Source organism: Myotis daubentonii, chromosome 8, assembly GCF_963259705.1.
Source record: "Myotis daubentonii chromosome 8, mMyoDau2.1, whole genome shotgun sequence".
NCBI classification, from domain to species: domain Eukaryota; kingdom Metazoa; phylum Chordata; class Mammalia; order Chiroptera; family Vespertilionidae; genus Myotis; species Myotis daubentonii.
In genome coordinates, this window is record NC_081847.1 from 62452758 (window position 1) to 62478147 (window position 25390).

Consider the following 25390-nt stretch of genomic DNA (forward strand, 5'->3'; position numbering starts at 1 on the left):
TTCTACCATATGCCTCTTAGATTCATCCTTAGACTATTAGAGTTGTGTTTGGCAAATATACTTACTAGGGGCATCTACTCTTTGGCACTGAATACAGAAATGAAGAAAATAATTTAGTAAAAGGTTAGTAACTAGAAGCATATCAGTAAATAGAAAATGATTCTGTTGTACTACATTAAAATGGTCATTGTCCCTTTTAATTTACGTTACAGAAGCAAGAACAGAAACTGTTTTAGGCCATACAGTCCTAGCATCACTGTGGATATGTCTGAGGATAGGCAGTGGATGACTTTCATCTCCATCTCTCTGCAGCTGACAAAGAACCTGATAGCTCGAAGGCACAACAAATCAATGTTATGAATGAATACGATTAATTCAATAGAAGTTATTCCTGATCGTTTGTCAATACACATGTCAGCATCCCATTTTTTATTCAGATGCATGCCTACATAATGAACTCTCTGTCCTAAGGAAACTCGCCAAGAAGCGGAAGGAGACCATGAGCAGCACGCGGCAGGAGATGACGGTGATGGTGAACTCCATGGACAAGAGCTATGCCGAGCAAGGCACAAACTGCGACGAGGCATTCTCCTTCATGGACACCCACAATCTGAACGGGAGATGTAAGTGCACATGTTTCTTGGCGTCTAATCCATCTCTCTGGTTTTCCAGAGTTCCAGATAGAACTGGGGGGTTGTAAACCCAAAAACTGCCTAAGAATTCTTTTTTGTCTTACTGGTTTCTTGAGTCCCTTTAAACAGCCCTGGAAACTTCTGCATGGGGTGAGATGATATTGTACAGGTGGTAGGTCCAGATCCCAGAGGAAATGAGGCCACAGTGACGGTTCTGGAAAGACTTAGAGAGCAAGGGCTTTTCTCCTCTCCAAGGAGGCACATGCTTCTCATCATTCTTTTGTTGTTTAGATGCTATTTGTCAGCTAACCAGGCGTTGAATTACACAGGAGAAGCCTACTATAAAACAGTTCACTAAATGCCAGTAACCAGTTAATTGATGATTTTTTCAGCTGACAGGTTCTGCCTTTATTATAGGGCTATCAGTGGCAATTAATAAGTTAATGTATTTCCACTTCACAAGTCTTACATTTCACACTAGGTGGGTAAGCCGAACTCAGCTCATACCTTCCCATACTAACACCTGTGATCCAGCTACAGGCATTATTTCAGGAAGCTAACAATTATGTTGATTATACGAAATACAAAAAGAGCAGTTGTTGTGTCCCTGGTGTTCTTCTCAGAAACCAGAAGTAAATCCCATGTTGTATACCTGACTCTGTGGTTCACGGCCCTGTTGGGTTCAAGGTCAGAGGTTTCTTCACCATGTGAAATCCATGCCACAGACGGCTGCTCACCATGGCTGCATGATCAGGCTGTAGGACAGCATGGGGATGGGATAAAAGTGCACTAATAAAAATGTGTAAGAGCTGGGAACCTCGTGGCTGAAAGGCACAGGAGTCTAGTCTCTGGGGGGAGAGAACAGATAGCAGGGTGGACAGTGTATGCTTGTGTCCTGACTACCCATTGGGCCTGTTCTGATTCTGCAGTTCCCCCCATCCACTTCTTTCTCCAGTCACCAAATAGTCACCACACCTGCCTTCTCCCAGGCCTTGCCTTTCTCCTACATTCAGCAAAGCTTCATAGAGTTGAATTGCCTGCTTCTCTCTGTGGTGGCTACGGTTGTCCACCTGTCCCTACTTAGAGGTGCTACATTTATGCACAATAAACTTTCTCATAATGCTCTGGCCTGGTGGAGCAGGAGTTCAGCAGATATGACTTTGACCAGCACTCCTTGTCCTTAGTCATTGTCCTTAGCCCTATATCTTCAATGTAGGTGACAGAATCTGTGGTACATCACAAGCTACATATTACATTTTTCACTTTATGATGCATTTGTTGTGGGATGGGATGGGAGAAGAAATCCTTCCCACCCCAGACAAGGTTAGAATTTTTGTAGTTGCAGTTATTTCTTGAATGATACTATGTAGGGGACCACATGTTCTCACTTTCCAGGATAACCCATTAATGTCCCAAATTTTCTATTTCATGGTGCAATTCCTCACGCATAAATTTACTTGGAATTACCTGCCCAAAGAGCAGAGACCTACATTAATATTTTCTAGGCTTGTGAAGTTTGAACAACAGGGGACATTTGCCTCTGGACAGGAAATTTAATTTGATATTACTTTTTCAAAAGTGAATGTATCTGTGGCAATCCAAAAATGCTCATGCACAGAGAACTGCCTCAGAAGTCAGCGTCAGCTTCCAAGCCAGCTCATTTGCTATGAGGCATTATTTTGGGCCTCCCATCAATGTAGCCAATAGAAGAAACAAAGCAATAGGCATTTCATTTTCTTCCCACTCTTTGAGCAATGAGTAGATCTCATCAAATTCCATCTACCGGGAGTGACTCCAACAGTAAACTTTATCATAATGCTCTCTCTCTCTTAATGCCTTTAAAATAAGAGAGCAGTTACTGAGGGAGGAAAAGTGTTCATTAGGCCACTGAGGCTCCAGCCCCAAACCTATTACAAATCTGAGAATGTTTGAGATCTTTTAAGGTTGGGACAAAGTGCTAGCAGTTGGGAAAGGAGTACCTTTTGGAAATGCGACAGCGAAAAGTGAGATCAGACAATTTAAAAATAAGCACAAGCATATGTAACCTACCCACCAAAGTAAATGGGAGTTGCACATAAAAAGGAGGAAAATAGATATGTATAGTGGGAATGAGATTAATTTGTCTACTAAAAAAACTAAAGTATTTAAAATACCTTTTATTTAAAGGTGAAAATAAACGTGGTTATTTTGTGTCTGCTTTGCACATTTTTCCAACCATGTAAAAGTGTCTGCAGGTAATAGGCATTATTCTTGCTGACCCTAGCGTATTTTATAGGTACTCAGGTTTTTTATTCTTATTTTCATCACTTGCTCTCTTTTTTCCTGGCAGCTTACCATAAATATGCTTTATAAATGTGATACTTTTCTATTTTAGAAAAATATATTGTAAATAATAGGCAGCCTGGGTTCTGGCTGTTGCTCTATTATTCACTAATTCTACACTTTAAAAACATAAACGCAGGTGAAACACCATCCTTAAAGGAACTTCTCCAGGAGAGCTAAATATATTAGCATGTCATTAGAATAAAGATAACATACAATACCATCAGGATTTGGTAGTGGTTCCCATAATATAATGATGTAACTGGGTAGGAACTCAACACCTAATAAATCATATACCTTCATCACAGGAGTTAAAATTTAGACTTTCATTAACCTGCTTGGGCACATTAAAATTATTTATCTCAACACTTTAATTAAAGTGTTTTTAAAGCACTAATCAATTAAGACGTTGAAGAGAATTAACAAACTAAAAACAGGAAATATCCAATTACAGTGGAATCTCAGATAAATTGGATGGGATTGACTTTCCTCTTAATGATAGAGAGGAAGAGAAGGTTGAATCTTGAGAGTTTCAGAGGAATAGTTCAAATAAAAATAGCATTGTATACAGATTGAAAAGACAAATAGGACAATATGTGGGCCTGCAGAGTTGACCTGACTTGCAGCACACATGACACCTCACCTTTATTTTCCACAAACCAGGTCAGGGCATGGTGGGAAGTTCTCTGAGTATCCAACAGATGAGGAAGGGGTGGATTTTGCAACTTATAAAAACCATGTGTGGACACATGATCAGTTCAACTTGATAGCAGAATTTACAGGCAAAGGCTAGAAGTCAAAGTAGAAGTCTAATGAATTTCTTGATTCAAAATGGCAGCTGTGGTTATTGGTTTTTCTTCCTTTGTGTGGTGAGAAAAGCTTAAGTGATAAGAGGGAGCTTGTTCTCTAAAAGACAACTAGTTCCCCAGAGAGAGCAGAAATGGTAATACTTACCACGGGGACTTCAGTAAACCCATGTGTCTCTGCAGTCAAGTCTACTCCAGCTGGTGTCCCTGGAAGTGATCTGAGTGCCATGCTTCCAGGTATTATTGCCTCTACATCCGCTGACTAGCCTTTCTCTTACTTACAGCTGTGTCTTCACCATCGTCCTTTACAATGAAAACAAACACACTGAGTACGTCGGTGCCTAATTCCTATTACCCAGGTAAAAGATTTTTCCATGGTTTTGTCTTTCATAAACCCTAGCAGTCAGACTCAATCAATGCTCGCCTTGCAGTCCATGATGCTTTAGGGGCTTAATGTGTCTGATGTCATATAACCCGGTGCTTTCTATGGCTTTCTGTGGGAATATCGGGGGGGCCTTTCATCAATCATTTACTGTTCTTTCTCTTTTTACTTTCTCTGCATTGACCTGCTTATGATGTATGACAGACCCATTTGTGCCAACTGCAATTTTAGGTGAGAACATTTCCCTTTATCACAGTTTATTGCAGGAGTAATTTAGAGAGTCAGTGGCCAGTCTTTGGGAGAATGAAGTTTTAATTCTGTATGATGCAGTGATTACAAGTAGGACACGGGGGTAGTGGGTGGTCTCGGGTGGGGGATGGAGAGTGGGGACATAGATAATAAAAAGACTTTCTCCAGATAGTCTCTATTGGTAAGAAGGATTTGCCTCATGCATGTTGGAAATGATACCAAAAGGCTCAAATGAACAATCCCAGCTCCAGTATTGTCCCTTTCTGTGTTCCAAATTTAAAGTCAAGTCTGATCCCAGAAAAATAGCACAGTATGTAATCACTCAGCTGTTTACTTCGAAGAGCTGAATTCTGTCCAATGTGACAGTCGTAAAAGTGAAAGTAGCTTGTTATTTTCACTTACTGCTAAGCACTAATAACTTCAATTTCAAAAATAGCATTTTTCTAATTACAGTATGCTGAACATCATGCAGAAAAAATGATCACAATAGCCTTTCGGCCCCTTACCCCTCCTCAGAGACACTCAGGCACCCAGCATTCCAAAGTATCTGTGAGCACAGTGGAATTTCAAAGGAGCTGATGTTCCCAACAGCTAAATGACAAGATGGCACTTTAATCACATGGTTTACTGTGTGTCAGATGTCACTAGAAATGAGATAAAAAGTTAGAAATAAAATGTGGGGCAGAGCTGTTCCCAGTGGGGAACGAAAGGAGGAAACATCCCTTTTGTCCAGTATAAGAAGGGTGAGGAGAAATAGCATTACCTGGCTCTGAAATGGCATTGCCAAACCAGGAGGAGCTGCTACTGCATTTGAGACGCACATATAATCCGCGTGTAGCATGGCTGTGTTGTCTTTCTACCACTAACCTTGCCAAGGAGCCCAACACAAAAGGCTTCAAGGTGCATAGCAAGTCCTTTTAGCCAGAGCTCCATCCTCAGCTGTGACGCCTCCTAACTCTCTTTACAAGGGTTTATATCTTTACAACATAACTCCCTCCCCCACCCCACCTGCTTCTCTTTTCTCTAAGTTGTTACAATTTTTGTAAAGAGGGTGATTATGTTTTTCTTATGGTCTTTTCTGGGCTTAAGAAAATTCATTGCCTGAGGAAAAAATGAACTCAGAAGTATAAGAATGGACATAAATCAGAATTTTTGAATTTGCATGATTTTGGTGGCTAACAAACAAAACCCACTAAAGCTCTCACCTTTTAATACCAACTATCAGGGGGAAAAGCTGCATTTTTATTCTTTTCATAAGTGAGGGGGCGTGGGCTAATCTTAGGCTCCTGAACAATGCAATCTACATGCAGATGACATTTGCAGAATCTTCGGATAGGCAAAGATTTGCATTTCTTTGTGTGCCGTGCCATTCATTCCGGGTTCCTCGGGTAGACATTCTGACCTTGGGGGAGCTGCGAGCGGGGAGGGCTGAGTTGTGCATTGTCAGAGGGAAGAAACTGTTCAGGTTTCACAGCAGGATTTAGATAAGCTTATTAAACAAATATCATTTTTTAAAGTCGCTGCTTCGTTATTATGAACACTAATGACATCTCTTAAAGTTGGTTAGGCTTCTTTACTGAGAGAGAATCATTTGAGCAGACAATTCAAGGAGCAAAAATGATGCACATTGTGAAAAATAAGTCAGCTGGATAGACAAATAGCTGTTAGCCATGTCTACCTTATACATGTACCACCGTAAGAAATGGTGCTGCTTGGGAACTGTTCTTCCATGTTATTTGGTGCAAATGTGAATCTGTATATTGCATACTAAGGATCAGTGAGGTTATCGCCTGAAACTGGAAAGAAGATAAGCTGTGTATCCGTTCTGGTACTTTTTGAGAGTAGAACTAATATCACTTTGAAGAAATGTTTCTTGTGACTCGGAGCTTGGCACAATTAAATCTTCCCGTTCCTCCACCTTTTATTCTCACAGGCTAAGGTCCCCCGTCCTAATGTATAGAGCTTTAGTATGCCTGTACATCATTTTCTAGCAAAAAAATAAGATAAATAGATGGATGGGTCGATCAATTGATCGATTCTCCCTGACCTCAAAAACACAGCATTTATTTCAATTCAGGATTTTTTAGCTGGCTTGTTGAAAATTCAAGATAGCTTATTAAAGAATATAGGTAGCATTCATTCTCTGTTCTTAGAAAACCATCAGAACTGTTAGTAAGAAATTTTATTTCTGATTTCCTCTTATGCATACTTTTAAATTTAAAAATGTCAATGGGTAAATTTTAACAAACATAGGAAATTAATGTGCAATTGTATGTTTTATCAGTAATAATTCTTTTTTAAGAGGTTGAGGACACTGATTACTCACTAATGTGGGTGGAATCAAGAATTTCCACTAGTTTAGGTGACCCAATTTCATAACAGCTATTGCACAAGGAACGTCCTATTTCCTCTTTGAGATCTAAATGCTGGATAAAAGTACTCTTTTCTTAGATGGTCTCAATAGTGTTTAAATGCTTTAGGACACATCCACACTGGTAATGAGGCCGAGATGTCACAGTGCTGTGGGAGATGATGCATACAATGGTAACAGTGGTTTTAACCACATGGTTAAAACTTGCAAGAATGCCCAGCCCTGGATCACAGCGCTGCTTGGTCACCAGCGTATCCACTTAAGAGGCCCAGATGATTAATTTAGGGGAAGTTTAGAAGGTCAGTCCACAATGGAGGGCATTTAATTACGTTCATCCCAAAAGGTGCAAAAGTGAGGGAACGAGAGAGGCACAGGCGGGGAACTAATTAATGTTCCATTTATTTTAGTATAAAGAAGAAACTTTCTACTGGGCTAGCTAAAGCTCAGCGGATTCAGTACTTCCGTAGCAGTCCTGTATCCCACTTTATGAGCTTGGCAGTCGCCAGCAAGCAAACCTGACTTGAAAATTTCCCAGTTTATTTGTGACAGTTCTAATAAAATGAGATCAGGAATTTCTAAATTTCAAAGTAATTCCAAATGGGAAAAAAAAATCATAAAATCAACTTACCACCCTTTTTATTTTGTCTTTGTGTCTTTAGCCACCTTGTAGTGATCCAGGTGCCATTTCAGCAACAGCGACATAGCTACACACTTGTGTACCACCTTTCATACCATGCATCCCCAGGTGCTTTGCAATGCAGATAGAAGTGAGGTTTCAAAACCAGGCCCAGCTAATCAAGCGCCCTTGAGCTAAATTTCCTTTGGACCTGAACTTCTCAGTTTAAAAAACAAACCCCATAGCTGAATTCCCTATTGATAAACAATCTGGTAATTTAAAAAAAAAAATGAACAAATTTAATTATTTATACTTGAAATAGATTCTTATTTATTATCCTCATTTTAAGTGACTTTGCATTATATTTTGATGAGACACATTCTCAATTATAAACAGCTAAAGGGATTCAGCATTATTATGAGTTAACCTGTAGAATATGAAACTTAATCTAACAGCACTTTCCTACATAAGACATTTTTAATAGCTACAATTTCTGCAGTTCATTCATCTAATTTACTAGTAGTCTTCCATCAAAACACAGCCTCTTTAGGCTTATTTGACCAAATTTTCACATTACTTTTGCAGTACAATTTGGTTGACCTGTTTCAGAAATTCAAATAAGAAGCCTTAGTCGTTACTTGGTTCTTGGGGGATGAGAAGCAATTGTGATACTTCTTTAACTCCTTTTTGAATAGAGTACATAAACAACTCCATCCTTACGAGAGGGGAGACTTGAGGCTTTGCCCTCTGACCACCTCTGTATAGAAAACTTAACTGTCAAATAAAAGCACAAAATAAAAACTACCTGTAATTATTCACACAGTATTATTGCTTATGCCCTGTTTCCTTTTTCTCCTCTTTTCTCCTGATATGTATCTTCTTAAAAGTGCCAATAAATGGTAAGTTCTCCCATTCGCCCCATGGAGAAGGTGTGGAGGGAATGGGGGTGTGTTTCTCATCTGTAGACCCTGACGAAGCCAGCTGGCTCTGCTGCGTGTCGGCCTGCATGTTAGCTCCTGTAGAACATTCCATGTGTGATGTGCTGGTCCACAGTATTTTGTCAAGCTTTCTGATCCTGGAGCATGCAAAGTGACTCATCACTACCCTTTCCTTTTCCACTTTTCTTTGATTTCGTGTATCAAGTCCATTCTCATTGCTAGCTTTATAAGCCACACCATTTTGTGCTCTTTTATTTTGCTCACAGAACATTTGTACAGAGTTCATTTTCTTCATCATACAAGTTAGGTAACTAATCTTCAGAAGAAATCCAAGACTGGTTTAATACCAAGCCTTGATGAAGTTTCAGGCTGAAACTTCTATAAACTTAGCACCCAGAGGCTAAAGGGTTCTTACCAACCAGCTTTGTGAAAGAAATAGATCGTTTGGACTGCTTTGTAAAAAGCAAGATGTCTGCCTCATTCCTATCAGTATTGCCAATCCCATTTAAATTTCTAAACATTTAACTTTTCTTTTTTGCTAAGCCATTGTAGGGATTATTGCAGCTATAGGTTGAGGGGATGTCAGCACCACTTCTTAGCATTTTCAGTGACTTTGACATAGCCTGCTGGTTCACCCTCACTCTCTCCTTACCTTCTTCTCCTAGATGAAACCCACACGATGGCCAGTGACACCAGCAGCTTGGTGCAGTCGCACACGTACAAGAAGCGCGAGGCAGCCGAAGTGCCCTACCAGACGGGGCAGCTGCACCCTGCCATCCGGGTAGCAGACCTGCTCCAACACATCACGCAGATGAAGTGCGCCGAGGGCTATGGCTTCAAGGAGGAATACGAGGTGAGCATGAGCTCAGCACCAGGGCCCCTCTCAGCCTTCCTGGGCATCATGCCAGGCACTGTGCTCCCAGCTCACTCAGTCAGCCAGCAGGCCCCATGAGGGCTGCCGGAAAGAGCCCAGGTATTCCAGCCATGGCTCCATTTCCCTCTGGCAGGGAGATGTATTACTAGGAAGCTAGCGTGCATTCAGTGGAGAAAGGAGGGCCACTTCACCTTTGCCCTCATTCTGCATAAATGCAATGAAAACAGAGGCCCCCCAGGCTCTCTTCCTCATTCTTGATCACTTTAGCTTTTCCTGTAATTAAATATGATGTTAAATCCTGATAATTTTGTATAGTTATCTCAGGAAGAAACTACCCACTTAAAACAATTATAGACAACCAGCCGTGCCATGTGGTGGAGATTAGAGGGACTGGTTAGTGTCATCGTTGTAACGGCTGTGATTGTCCGGCCAGCCCAGGAACAGGTTGCTGACCCAGGATCTAGTGCAGCCGTGGGCAAACTATGACCCGCGGGCCAGATCTGGCCCATTTGAAATGAATAAAACTAAAAAAAAAAAAAAGACCGTACCCTTGTATGTAATGATGTTTACTTTGAATTTATATTAGTTCACACAAACACTCCATCCATGCTTTTGTTCCGGCCCTCCGGTCCAGTTTAAGAACCCATTGTGGCCCTCGAGTCAAAAAGTTTGCCCACCCCTGACTAGTGTGACAGCGTCAGGGCATTTCCAGGAGTGGCAATATTCTCTGACCCTGTGTAAAATGTAGGGCTCATCTCTTTCACGGCCTCTGTCATTGACCAGTTTTTTTGGAAAGTCGTTCAAGAACTAAAAAGAATGAATTGATTTGAAGAAGTCTGATTCAAAGAAGCCCATGCTACCTGAGTGTCCAAGTCGGGGGAATAGGTTTCTCTTTTTACCTTGTTAAAATTAGGTCACAGTCACTGGTGAAAAAAAGGTAGCATGCTTATAGTAAAAATAGGGTTCGCCCTAGCCGGTTTGGCTCAGTGGATAGAGCATCGGCCCACAGATTGAAGGGTCCCAGCTTTGATTTTTGTCAAGGGCATGTACCTTGGTTGAAGGCTTGATCCCTGGCCCTGGTCAGGGCATGCGGGAGGCAACCAACCAATGTATCTCACATCAATGTTTCTCTCTCTGTGTCTCTCCCTCTCCCTTCCACTCTCTAAAATAGAAAAACAAAAATAGAATTATATAGTTATGTGGTTTTTTAATCTTAGAATGTGTTTCTGGTGCCGTATTGACCTGACTAGCTCACAATTGGAGAACATTTTGTCTGGAATGAGAGTATTTTTAAATCAGTTCCTACCATCTCCATTTCCTACAAGTTTCAAACTGCTTTTTCTCCTCTTAGGGAGCACTTGATACTTCATGTTATGTTCCAGGTGCCATATTGTCTTAGGTTTAGCTCCATTTCCAAGCTTACTGGCCAGGCTCCTTACAGCAGTGAGAGCCACACCACTGCAATGGCTGATCTTCTTTTAAGTCTAGGTCTTCAGTCCAATGCAGACAAATAGACACACTTTGTCTGCTGACATGTGTATCCTTGTATGTTGCCAGTGGACCTGTGTTTAGGGACAACAAAGCCAAGGAAATGAACTCAAACCAAGCCCCAAGGGTTTGATTTCAGTCCAGGAAATATTTTCAGATGAAGTACTGCATTTAGCAATCCTGGAATTCTTATTTAGTGGTTATTTTAGATTTACCTTTAGTGATTTATAATTCAGTGAAATTGACTGCCTTTGCATATTTCCTCATGCAGTTTTAGAAGCTAGCTTAGGAATTAATAGGATTAAGAGTAAGATTCCAAAAGCATTAATATCTTATGAAAGACAAAATTAGGTTATTGAGAAAATATAAGCCTAATGAATAGAAGTGATGTCTGAGTTCTGAATGCAAATATTACTCAAATGTTTATTAAAGATATTAATGTCAAAGAGATTAGTTATAGGCTCAAATAACAATTCATAAAGTAACCTGATAATTTTTCATGGACTATTTAAAAATACCTACCTTGGCACTTCCTATAACACATTATAAGTGATATATATTTGAAAGTGTGCAAAAACATATTTTCTATTCAGAGATCCTGCAGAAATATGGCTTGTAAGTGCAAACAATTATACTCATTTTAAGCATATTATAATTCATGATTCACTGAGTAGTTATACTTTGAAATAAAATGATTTATTAATTAATTACATTTTAAATACTCATTCTCATTCTAGCTAGTCAGTGGATCAGAAAGGACTGCTTAAAAGTAATATGGACAAGTATACCAAATCATCACATTATAGATCTTAAACTTACATAATGTTATATATCAATTATACCTCCATAAAGCTGTGGACAGAAGTAAATGCTTAAACACCAAAACCATCATAAAACAAAGAAAAAGAAAGAAGGAAAAAAGAACATATACTAGAGAGGAAAGCAGGAACAAATAAGAAGGTGCTATTGAGAGAAATATGAAATGGAAAATTCTGTTAAGAATAAGCCTAGCACTGAGTGATTTTCAGATGATTAAATACCCCTCCCAGGGGTCAGGGGAGGACAAGGTGCTGATGTTGGCGGGAGGACCCTGGTGGGACAGAGGAGATGGGATGTGAAGAAGGATGCTGGTGGGTGGGGAAACCTGTGCAGTGGCTGCAGGGAGACAGACGCCTGCTAAGCTGTGTCTCACCTCAAGCCTGGAGTCCTATCTTTGCCATCCTTGCCTGCATGTGTCACTGAATCACATGCTCAGGTCTTTTCTAGAGGCACAGCCAGGCTGATGGGAATTAAAGGAACTGTCCAGGCTGTATTTACTGTGCTCTACATTCTCTAATCTTAGGGAATATTTATTCTAGTATGAATCTAGAAGCCCTCAGGCTATTACTTTTTACGTTTATTTGGCTTTAGAACTCTAATCAAAGGTACCTCTTTGAATGGTGCTGTGAAGTGTGTATCTTCCCTTTAACATGTCCCAGGAGTCAGGAGTGTTGTGCAGCCTGGCATAGTGTGAATCCCTCAGGGCAAATACTGAGAGGCCGTGGTGTGGGCATGGGCTCTGGCTCCAGACTGCCGGCCTATATGGCAACTCAACTCTGTTGCCTAATACTAGCTGTGTTACCTTGAGCAAGTTGTCTAACCTCTCTGGGCCTCAGTTTCCTCATCTATAAAATGAAGTAACTATGGTATCAACCTCATAAGGTTGTATGAGGATTAACCCACTTAATGCATCATGAATGCTAGAACAGTATCTGACATTCAGTTGAAGTCTTAGCTAGGAAAAGAGGAAAATACTAATACAGGGTGGGACAAAAGCAGATTTACAAATGTTCATCTGGAAAACAGTACATTCATAAATAAGAACACAAGAATAAACTGTTTTGTATATTTACAACTGTAATCCTACTTTTGCCCTACCCTATATAAGATTCAAAGGCAGAAGTTCACGCGGTGTCCTTTATGGGGAAACGGTGACACACTGCGGTTCAGTACATCTGTCACCTCTTGTGGTCAGCACTCTGAGGATACAGTGAGCCAGTCACTTTATGGAAAGGACTCAGTACACTTTTGCTTTAGCTATAGGGCAGCGGTTCTCAACCTGTGGGTCGCCAACCTGTGGGTCACGACCCTTTGGGGGTCAAACGACCCTTTCACAGGAGTCACCTAAGACCATCAGAAAACACATATAATTACATATTGTTTTTGTGATTAATCACTATGCTTTAATTATGTTCAATTTGTAACAATGAAAATACATCCTGCATATCAGATATTTACATTACAATTCATAACAGTAGCAAAATTACAGTTATGAAGTAGCAACGAAAATAATTTTATGGTTGGGGGTCACCACAACATGAGGAACTGTATTAAAGGGTCGCGGCATTAGGAAGGTTGAGAACCACTGCCATAGGGCTAGGTAATTTCCCTACTATTTATCAAATATCATCAAAATCTCCCATTAAAAAGTAATTTACATAGTAGGTAGGTTTGATTATGTGAATAAAATTTGAGAACTGAATAAACAAGTATTTTTAAATCAGTGCTATCACCTTTAATTGCTAAAATAGTATTTTCATATCTGTTAGGAAAGTCCTAAGGAATGGTGTAACTGGAGACCACTTCTCAGAAAAAAAGGTTCTACTGGTGTTTGTGGCAAGGCAGGGTTTAGGAGAAAGTTTAATTAATAAATTGCACTTAATTTACCAGAGAACACTGAACAGGTGGTGTGAATCTGACACTGCTGGGTGCTGGGCGCCCTGCCCTCCGGAAGCTCACTCTGCAGGAGAAAGCAGCCACATAGCGAATGCAGTGGGTTAAACCTCACAAGAGAAACTTGCAGTGGTGCTTTTAAGGCCACTGGGGACATCTGAGCCAGTCTGGGGTGCAGCACTGAGTTAGGATGACCTTTTCCTTAAAGGATGAGCGGGAGTTGGCCATGAGAAGGTGAAAGAGGGCAGCTTTCAGGTAGACACAAGTAGAACAGGGTGCACTGGGAAACTGGCCTGAATCCTAGGAGGGCCTGGCGGGTGTGGGTAGTCAGGGCTTCAGTCATGAAGGGCCCATGTGTCCTACTAGAGAGCTTGGACTTGGACATCATTCTGGAAGCATGGGAATAGAAGAAAGACACAGATAACATGAGTTTCATTCTTGTACTTGGATGAAGATCTATTTAGTACAAACAGCTTAATTGTTAGACATTATCTGTACAAGGCACACAGGAATTGATCGAAAGGTAATAATCAACCCCCAAGAAAGAAAAGGGAGAGGAAAATGTATCATGGAGAAAGTATAATATGAACTCCATCGCTCTGCCCCTGTTCAGAAATGCTATGGCATGCTTGGCTTGGACACTTGTTGAAGCAATGAATTCCTTCAGGACTGGAGCATGCATGGGGATAAATGTCAAGGGAGTCCCCAGGTGCTACTGTGACTCAGCATAATCATCCAGTTAGTCTTCCTGGTTTTCTTCAATCCATGTACATTGGGAAAACCTGCCGTCTAGATTGTAAATAGTTTTGAAACAGTGACTTTTTCTCTGTTGACAGTGATTCAACCAATTCGTCTTTATCTTTTCCAAGACAGAAATGTCTGAAAATTGGCCTAAACACGGGAAGGATTTATTACTGTTCAAGTAGACAACAGAAGTGTGTCCAAACAAAAGGGAAAACATGTGGTGGGGATGAGATGGCGCGGAGCTCAGTGCAAATTTTGTATTTGATTTTGTTCTAACAAGATCGTCGTATGGCATGTCTCACTAGGGAAATGCAATAATTTGATTCAAAAGAAACTCAGACATGAATCACAATAGAAAAGTAAACAGGTTGAATTGAACAGAAAATGGCATATTGTCTGTGGAGAGTGGATGGGGATCTCTGGAGAAAGACAGAGGGGAAAGGGCAAGTTTATTTGCTTTGCTGTGAAAGAGGAGCGGGTTCTTTTTCCCAGCAAGTAGAGTGGTATGTGATAACCCCTTGGGAAAATCTGTGAGTTTTCAAAAAATGAAAAATGGAGGTGGCTGCACTGAAGGGAAACTGTGAGGACTGAGCTGTCCTGCACCTACAGACTTCTGGGCCTGTATGACCTGGAGTGAAAGAGGGTGGTTGGCCAGGATGCGGCAGCTATACCCTGTACCCACAGGGTGGTCCTACACATGGTGACTTGTGCCCACCACTGCTCTCCGCTCCTGCAGCGTTTGAGCTGCAGTGCCCCACATGCCATACTAGTGAGACAGGAGGGGTCCCCCCTTCCCGGTGGCCCTGCAGGGCTGGAAGTTGAGATTCACCCCATCTCTAGTCCCCAAAAGGCCTTTGGTCCTCAGTTTTGTCTTGTTTTTAACTCATTCTCCATCTTTGGGGATCCAAGCGGAAAGAGACTAACCTTCAGTACGAAAACAGCCATGTGATTCTGAAAGAGTACATTTTTCTCTCGTTGTAAAATTAAGAGAAAGGAAGGACAGCAATTTAATTAAAACTGCTCCTAGATAGGGCAACCTGAAAAACACAAATGGCACTACATCCATACCTATGATACAATTTAATGTATGTTAGGCACATTAAGAGATTCACAATAGTAGCTAATAATAAAATAGAACGATTATAACAATATACTATAATAGAAGTTATATGAATGGCTCTGGGGCCATTATTAAGTAAAATTAGGGTTACTTGAACACAAAGCACTGAGATAGCACATAGTCAGTATGATAACTAAGGGCCCCTAAGTGACCAATGAGCGGGAAGCATATACAGCAGAGACACTGGACACAGGGATGGATGACTCATGTCCCGGGCAGGATGGAGTGGAAATGCACTTGATTTCATCACACTATGTAGAACGACATTCAATTTAAAACTGATGAATTGTTTATTTCTGTCATTTCCCCTTTAATATTTTTGGACCATGGGTAACCGCAGGTAACAAACTGTGGAAAGTGAAACCACGGGTAAGGGAAGGACTACTATGTATTTGACAAAGTTGTGACAAGTTAAGAAGGACTTATCGTTAAAACATCTCACTTGCCCTGCACAATCTGTTTTATGTTTACTTGCCTCCCAGGCAAGCCAAAGAAATCTTCAACAAAATCCTGAAAACCACCCCGTCTCTGTGGAGGTTGCGGTTATGATCGCCCGTTCAGATGCCCTTAGACGGGGCAGGCCCTTGGCTGGGAAGGCAGGCCCCGTCTCAGATGGGCTGACGGCAGACCCAGAGGAGAGGAGCCAGGTGCCTAGTCGCTCCCCTGTGGGAGGTTACTGGCAGAGGGAGAGTGGCATGCACCTTTGGAAAAAATTTAAGAGCAGAGCACATCAGCCCCTTTGTTGAGTTTTGAAAACGGAGACAGGGCAGGTGGAATAATAGGTACTGTGTGATACTCAGCTGATAGAACCATGGCCTGACACAGCTGGCTCCGTGCGTCCGCACAGTCCGGGGTGGCGGCACCCGCTTCGCTCACCTCCAGCCCACACACTCTTCAGATGTGCTTTTCAGTTCCTATTTCATATTCTCAGGCACCAGCTGAGTCAATCAATTGCCACAATCAGTGCAGGTTGTTTTCTATCCCACAGGAAACAAAACAAACAAAACCATTGAAAGCTAAGGACGGGGAGTGGGGAGCATTGGCAAGCACTGTAAACGCATTAAGAATCACACAGCTGCGCCTCCAGTGGCTGCGGCAGCCAAGTGAGTTTTGATGTGTTTTTTCCTATAATTATGATGGTGATGCAGAGCCAGGCCCATAACAAAATGACAAAAACGTCTATCTGAATTTTGAGGTTGCTTCAAGCTCTTTGGGGCAAGTCAAGTGTATGTGATTATGCTCACTTTCTTGTAGATAATCGTTTCTGCATGTTTTTAAATAGTACAATAGGGTGGATTGTACCATGAATACCTGGTGTATTTATTTTCTAAACTACAATTATGAAAGTGTCTTGTTTTATTTGTTGCCCGCTCCATTTTGTCATGGTAGCTTTCAGGACCTCTTAGGTGTTAGTTGATTGTTTTAAATACACTTTCCTCTTGCCTGTGCCTCTGATAATATCATGTGTAAGCTCAAACTTCAGAAAATTTGATTAAAAATTGTTATTTCCTATGACCGTCCATCCTCCCTCTGATGATAGTTCATGACGGTAGACATTTTCTAGTTTGTTTGAGGCACTTCTAGTCAGCTGTCTGGCTTTTGTTTTGAAGCTGGGTATTAGAATGTTTTTCTGCACTGGGGAGTTTAAGCGCTTTTCCCACTTGTTAACATGCTTTCAGTGTCAGATGCCATTGGCCACAGGATCCGCCCAGAACGGACTGTAAATGCGCCTAGCACCTGCTGACCTCACGAATATGTGGTACCACTCAGATGGTATCACCTCCCACTGACTTAGTCTAGCGAGTTCTGTCACTGCCCCTCCCTCTCCTTCACCTCCATCAGCAGGTCACAAGTCCTGACTGCTTTCTCTCCCCACAGTTTTTAGTTCCATCCCTTCCTCTCAGTTCCCACTCCCTGGCCCTCATCTCTGGCCTGCACCAGGGTAACTTATTTCTTGACATTCAGTTTCCCTCTTCAAACCTGTCCTCCACTCTGCTACCAATTTTCTTTGTAAAACATAGATGTTTTATCACGTTTGACTAAGGCTTAAATAGCTGCCGTGAGTCCTTTCCAGAAATAAAGACTTCGGAGCATGGCATGCTCAGCCCCCCATGACGTGACCTCGGCCTGTATCCCGGGCTCTCATTTTAATCACAGCTACTTTCCACCAGGTTCCTTATGGTCTGGCTCTTCTGAGTGACTTGCCATCTCTCACACTCCTAACACCTTCTTGTGTCTGAGCTGAGCTTCGGGTGGTGGCTCTGCCTAGGGTGACTTCTGGCTCCTTTTGCACTCGCCAAGTCCTTTCAGACCCAACTCATATATCACCTCCTCTTGATGCTTCCCCTGACCTCCCAACCAGGGACAACCATTCCCTTCACAGTCTCATGACTCTGTGTTTGAATAACATAGCAGGCAGCACATCAATTGATAATGCAGTGAACATTATATTCATTGATAATGCAGTGGGCAATGTATTTATATTACAGTAGGCAGTATATTAACTGATATACAGTAAGATATAAATTGATTTATTGATTGATTCAATAGATATTTGACAAACACTGTTAAGTTACTTTATATTTGCTGAATTGATTTCTATGTGTTTGAACACATATACTCCTAGAAATAGAAATGAAATTAAAAATAGATAAAACTATTAAAAACATATGCTCAGATGATACAAATCATCACATAGGATCAAATTAGTTAGTGGCATTTAACCAGGAAAAAAAACTGTGCTGACCAACTTGAACATTATCAATACTGATCGTTTGAAAATAGCATACATACATACATACATGTCATGACTCAGTGGTTGAGCATCGACCTATGAGCCAGGAGGTTCAGTTCTATTCCCTGTTGGGGTACATGCCCGGGTTGCGGGCTTGCTCCCCACTATGGGGCGTGTAGGAGGCAGCCGATCAATGGTTCTTTCTCATCATTGATGTTTCTATCTATCTCTCCCTCTCTCTTCCTCTCTGAAATCAACAAAAATATATTTTAAAAATAGCAAGCATGGACATGGTTCTCTGATTATTTTACCCATTGGATGCCAACCATATGTTTAAACATTTTAGGATAAATATTTGTAATCCATGTTTGTTTTAAATTTCCTATGTAACCACTAATAAAAGTAATAATCAATCATCTAGGTGAAACTCCAGTGCATTTCATTGCATGACTATTCCAAGAGAGAAATTTTATATCTTCCTACAAAGTTTCAAAGCTCATGAGGTAATTTGTGTTATCATGGACATATTTTAGTGGGAACAAGGTGTTGAGGAGTAGACTTTTCATGCTCTTGCTTAGAATTTTGATGATGATGTCAGTGGTACCTATCTTTGTCTAACATCTAATGTGTCCGCATTGTACAAAGATACACACACACACACACACACACAAACACACACAGAGATGTATTTCTAACCTCAAGGCTATTACATTATTATCATACCCATTTTACGGATGAGGAAATTACTCAGAATTTAGTAACTTGCCCAGCCATCCTGCTATGGTGTGGTAGAATTTATTCCATAATCTATTGACTCTAAAGTTCATGTTCTCTCCAGTACATGTTTATATCCACATGCAACACCACAGGGATATAAACCTATGGAAATTAACCTTGTGGCTTTTTATTTGACTTGTGGCTCTCTTGCAAGAGTGTTATTTTTCCTCTGTGTTGTTTTGTTTGCTTTGAAGTGTGCTGTCCTTTGGCAGAAGACCCATCCAGCCCTGGGGGCCCCGTTGACAGTGCCAACTCTGGTGTTTTAACATCTCCGCAGCAGCAGATGCTGCCCATTAACCCCGCTCAGTCCCAGCTCTGAAAGCGAGGTCACTCCAGCATTGCTCCTCCCCTGCTCGGGTTTTTCATTGTCGAGAGTTGCAGAAAAATCATTCTGTGGATATCCTCCAGCTGGTTCATCAAAACCCACCAGGAGCTAAAATCAAGCTACAGGTCTTGAGAGCATGGATTCTATATGCCACCTCCCTGGATTATTACTGCCAATCAACCCAGTGCAGGGAGGAAGGGAGAAGGGAGGGAGAAAAATGAATGTGTAAATTTGAGTTATGTGTGAAAGCCAGGCTTTTCTAAGAGACCCTCTTTGGAAGATGGTGACTCTTTATTCAGTGAGATCATGCAACATGATGGTGACCGTTATGCTACCTGCATCTCTGTTATATGTGATAACAGGATAGTCTCTGTTAATTGGATCGTGTTAACTGGATTCCTAATCTCCAGGCAGAACCAAGATAATGATACAAAAAAATAGCCAGTTGAAAATTTAGTTTTTTCAAACAATAGTGTTGTGTAGTAGAAAGGACAATAGATTAATCAGAAGACTTGTATCCCATGTCTCAGACCTGTCATGTCGCTGAAGAATCTCTGCTGAGACCCTAACACGGGACCCTTGACCAAATCACTGTCAGCCGTGAAGGCCAAGTGCTCACTAAGTGTCTCTGATAGCAGTGATGCCGCTACCTCAGTGGGGCTGCCACCTCAGTGGGGCCACACTTCCTGTTTGGTTGACACATTTCCATGGATGGGATGTTTTCTAGTGGGTGGCAGCCATCGCCTAGGATCCGCGGGCTGTTCTCTGGCTTTTCCTCTTGCAGTTTTGAGTCGATTCAGCTTTTTTCAGTGAGGTGGTTTCTATCCTGATAATGCCCTTTTTATCTTTTCCTCCTCTCTCTTCCCCCATTCCCTTTCCCGTTCTCACTTCTAACCCCCACCCCATCTCCACACACTGGGAACTCTTGAGTTGAGAGGATATGGTAATGACATTAATACATATTTGTATCAAGCCCTCAAGAGTCTGAAATGTGTTTATGATCATAGTTGCATTCCATCTCTAATCCCCACTATCCCAGTTTTTAAGGATCATGAATAATAAGAAATATGTAGACTAAATGTTTCAAACTAATTTATTTCATATTTTATATTACATAAATTGTCACATGTATTATTAAGACCAAAATAATATTCAATCAGAACCCATATTTTTTGTACCTGTCATATCACTTCATAAAGATAATGTGCTGACTTTTTCTATTTCTTCTATTGCATCTTCTGAAATAAAAGTAGTTTTGTATCCATGATGGAATTCATCCATATTATTCAATAACATAAATTTAAAAAAAAAACTTCTTCATTCCCTTTATATTCTATTGTTGCCATTAGGGATTCATGGAAAAACCTTTTTATCTGTTTACTTCAGGGAAACTATACAAGAGATACTGAATAATTATAATGCATGCAGTGTTAATTATAAAAATACAGCATATGTTTTTATATGTATTGTATTTATGTGCTTTAGGTAATTATGGATTTGAGTTCCTTGCCAATTTTATGGCCAAAATATTTTACTTGGCTGATTACTAAGTGTACTTTAAGCTTACTACTTGAAATATGCTATAAATTCAATTAACATAATTTATCTGCCTAAAGAGAGAGCTTGCTTTTATTTTTTTATCTATCTTTTTAAATATATATTTTTATTAATTTCAGAGAGGAAGGGAGAGGGAGAAAGAGATGGAAACATCAATGATGAGAGAGAATCATTAATCAGTTGCCTCCTGCTCGCCCCACACTGGGGATCGAGCCCACAACCCAGGCATGTGCCCTGACCAGGAATGGAACTGTGACCTCCTGGTTCATAGGTCAATGCTTAATCACGGAGCCACACCAGCTGGGCTTTTTCTCTATTTTAATAATGAGAAACAGTTGTAAGGATAGAGAGTAACAAAATATGTTTTTTAAGTTTGCAAGTCCTGATTTCCTGATTTATTGTTGTTTTCCTTTAAAAGCAATACTATTTTTGAAAGAAATTTGAAAATTTTAAGCAAACTATAAAAAAAAAAAGACGATAAAAATCACCCATAAACCTGTTGTCAGTTTTCAGTAAATTTCCATCCAATATTTTAACGCCTTGGAATGTTAATATAAATAGTTCTATATCTTGTTTTCCCATTTAATATTATATCACAGGTGTTTCTTATGTCTTTGCCGTGAACACACTGCTACGAATAATTCTTTGGATTTACCTTCATTATTTTCTATGGATGGATTTCAGGAGGAGGAATTAATGGTTCAAAATGTATCAAGTGTTTAAGGTTCTTATAAGTACCGTGCGCTAACCAATTGCGCCACTGGAGCTCTGAGTGTTTAAGGTTCTTTATGCATATTGACAACTTGCTTTCTGGAAAGGTACCAATTCATATTCACCATCAGCGCTCTTGATGAGAATGCTTAACACTGGCACCAAAAGCAGCATTAATTATTTTTTAGTCTTTGCCAGTTTCATAGGTGAAAAAAATAAGTATCTCATCATTGTTCCATTTGAAACTAGACACGTCTTCATATGTTTACCAGCCATGGGAAATTTTTCTTTTCTGAATTGTTCATGTGCTTTGCCTCTTATTTTTTACGAGGGTATTGATGTCTCTGATGGGCTTGCATGGCCTCTTCTATAGGCCTACCTTGCTCTTCTTTAGAAATGTATTGGCTGTCCTTAGGCTTTGTGCTGCCATAATTTTTAAAAATCCTTGTACATGGAAAGTGTGGACAGCCTAGTCAGTCAGCTTCATGAAAAACTGTGTACTTTTGTTTGGAATTTCATAGGATCCATTTATAAAACTTGAGAGAATTACTTCTGGGTAACATTGGATTTTCCTATTCGTTCATGGTTTCTGCTTCCATTTATTTGGTTCTTCTTTTATATTTTTCAATAAAGTTTCAAAATGTTCTCTATAAAACCTTGTACATCTTTTAGTTATGTGTACTTTTTGGATATGGTGATAGTATATTTTAAAGTTACATTTTCTTTTTATTGCAAGAATATAGAGTACATATACACACACATTTGCTTCTGCCTTTTATATATTGCTCCTTTGTCCAGAACCATTTTTTCAGCGATCTTTATCACAATCATTTATCTGTAGATTTTTCTGGTGTTTGCTATGGAGAAACCATGTTTTCAACCTGGTTGTCACATAGTTCCAGTGGTTGCAGGCTTATAACAATGGTGGCCATGCTTTCCTTGCAACGTGGACCTCTACTACCCTTTGCTGTTAAGACTGATGACAGTTGTCACACTCGGCCACCATCCTCCCATTATCGGAGACGCTTTCTGCAGTAGCCAGTTATTGCATGTCTCTAACCCAGTAGCAGGCTGCTTACCTCTGTCTTTGCCCTCCACTCTTTGCGTTTCCACATAGGGTGTACATGTGAAATGGAATGAACATTCCTATCTACTTTCCCTTTGCTACACGGATCTCTCTAGTCTTGATCATTGGTATGAGTCCCTTGAGAGTTTGATTTTCCTCTCTGAATTATAATTGTTTTAAAAATGGAATTCTGTGACCCAGTGCTCATTTACCTGTTCTTTCATGCTTCCCTGGGCTCATCAGTCACCTCCCTCTGTCTCGTCACTGCCCCGAAGCCTGGACTTCAGCTAGGCTCACATATCACCTGTTGCAGCTCCCTTTTCTTCTTCTGTTCTTTCCACTGATGAGCCTTTGGATCTTTGTCTAAAAGCTCTAATTTTTAAATAAGATTGTCGCAGTGGAAACATCTTCTCCAGTATGGGTGGTTGGAGGGTATCAGTAGGTACAGTGGTAATAGTTAATATATAAATGGGTCTTTGATAAGTAGTACTTGCTATTCAAGGCTGCCTGTATTCAGAAACAATGCCATTTATACTGTAAGTCTAATGGACAGAAAGGAGAAAATGGAGCTGGGAGAACAGTTTAAAACTGATGGAAAAGCGCTTTGCTGAGAAGGCTCTGTTTGCCCATTTTCCTCTGCCCTTTCGAAATTCCTCTGAATGTGAATTCTGTCAGCAGGCAGTCCTGTAATGTTTCCCGTTTAGTCCTCAGCACTTTTACAGCGGTGGCAGCTGACCCGCTCCCAGTGTACTCGAAACCTTGTCACTACACTCGGTCATCGGGTGGCACTGGCGGATGGAGCTGGCTGGCATGACTCATTGTTATGCTGCTCCGTGCTTTATTGGTGGGGAGTAAATCGCTCATGGAGACTTCAGTGGTTGATGCTTTGTTTAGGGTCTCGATGTCCAATTTCCTTCTCCAACTTTTTGTTTATAGCTTGGCACAGATCTCATTAATATTATTGACCCCTTCACCATTTTAAGGAGCATTGGGTAGATTGCAGAACATGGGATTTGATCTATTTTGCCCTAACTGAAAATTTTCATTTATGTTTTTTAGTTCTAGCCATGATTACTGCATTGGTCAGATAACTTTAATACTTTTTTTTAATGCCAATATGTGACATCAGTGTTCCCATAAAACAAATAAATGATTCTTCATAATTGCTTTTCTGATGCTTTTCCCATGTGACTCTTTCCAATAGCTTTCCCTCCAAAATTGTCAGAGTAGTGGCTGTCATGATTCTTGTGAACTGACAATTATGTCAAAACAATTTAATCAGTGCTTGAGCTGTGCTGGCACTGCTCTTGGAAGACTATTTTTCAGAATGACATCCCTGTAAGCATTTGTTAAATAATTAGACCTCTAAACACTTTTCCCACAAGGACCCTCCGAAGTACTGTTGGACGTTTCTAGCCATAGGGACAAAGCCTGTCCACCACTGTAAGTGCCAGAACCCCCTCTTCAGGAAAGACATTTTTCAGTGAAGGTGAGTAAGAACCAGAGTTATCTGTCCTTAGGAACAGTCCTGCATTGTCATTGTCAAAAGCTCACATACATAATTATTCAAGGAAGAGCTCCCTGGGATGTTGATTGACATCAGATGCCATTCCAACATCGCATGTTGAAGGATCACTGGTGGGATCTCCCTTAATTTATGGGACGTATGTGATTACCCTTCAGCCCATAGTCATTGTGGAAAACATGTTTCTTCTGCAACCTGACATGAGTAGGTGCTGTCAGAGAGGGACTGCATAAAAAATTAGCACAAGATTTTAAAATTGTAATTAAATGGATAATAAAAATCAAAGAATCCTCTTTTAAATATATCCATTTGATTTATGAGAGGCTAATAATGAAAAAGTAAAAGCTTCACTGGTCCCAAGTGACTGTCTTGTGTTCAGACCTTTGCAGGAAAGCAAATGCAAGAACAGATAAGTAAAGGAGTTGTTCTGTTGTTCAGGTGAGATGAATTCAGGCAGAAAGTCTTAAAATCTCAAGACATTTGAAAAGAGGCCCCTGTTACTTCTGTTCAGGCCCTTTATCACCCAAGTCTCTCATTCAATCAAGTTTGCTATGATGGTTACTAAACACAAGTCATAACCATTAAAAAAGGGACATTTCCTTGTGCTGCTTGACATGAGGACATACTATGGATGCCCATTCTGATGTGCCTCTTAAGACCTCCAAGTCCTTTAGAAAAGGGGGTTAAGGTCTGCGTCATAGGATTGTTGTGGGAGTGATATTCTGTGTGTGTGCATCTATGTCTATGCATAGATGATGATGATGATAGATAGATAGATGATAGATAGATAGATAGATAGATAGATGATAGATATATTTTTCACCGTGTTGCAGAACTGAGCTCTCTATTCTTGGATCACTGCCAGAAACATCAAGACAAAAATTTCTGGTCCAATCAGTTGTTATACCACCACCACCCTCAGGCTTTGCTTTTATGCGTCACATTGAAATCTTATTCACTCCCCTGTGTTAAGAAACACATAGTGTCTAAAATACTGGGTGATTATGACCCTCCTCCCCATTGGTGAGCTTCATCTCACTTCCCTTTGTGGCCCCTTCTTCTATCACAAAAACTCACTCAGATCAAATCATCTCCTCCCCCTCTATCTTTGTGGCAGGCACTGCTTGCCTCTGCTGGGAGCCCATCTGTGTCTCCCTCTCCATTTCCAGGTTTTTTGGTTGGTTCTTCAAGGACCAGGTCAAGTCCTATCTCCATGAAGCCTTCCCCTATTCACTCATCAAACCCTCACTGATCTCTCCTTTCTTCAGACCTTCATAGCCCCTGAGAGGCCATGCTGCTTGCTTTAGCTTCTGTGTACTGTTTGCTGACTGTTTCCTGTGTGTTGCAACTAAATTGTATCTTCTCCAAGGGGAAGGCCTTTTATTCTCTGTTGTGGTCTCTCCAGTGTCCACCACTAAGCTTGGATCCTAGTAGGCATGGT

At 40.7% G+C, this 25390-nt stretch overlaps 1 protein-coding gene across 5 annotated transcripts in view; it reads left to right on the forward strand.

Annotated features, from left to right (window-relative positions):
* The window catches only part of PTPRM (protein tyrosine phosphatase receptor type M), a 661667-nt gene that overhangs the window by 533443 nt on the left and 102834 nt on the right, over nt 1-25390 (forward strand). For all 5 annotated transcript variants that reach the window (XM_059706595.1, XM_059706597.1, XM_059706599.1 and 2 more), the window contains 3 exons: nt 472-623; nt 4045-4119; nt 8982-9169. In XM_059706595.1, the coding sequence (XP_059562578.1) occupies nt 472-623; nt 4045-4119; nt 8982-9169 (415 nt within the window). The remainder of the gene's footprint in view (nt 1-471; nt 624-4044; nt 4120-8981; nt 9170-25390) is intronic.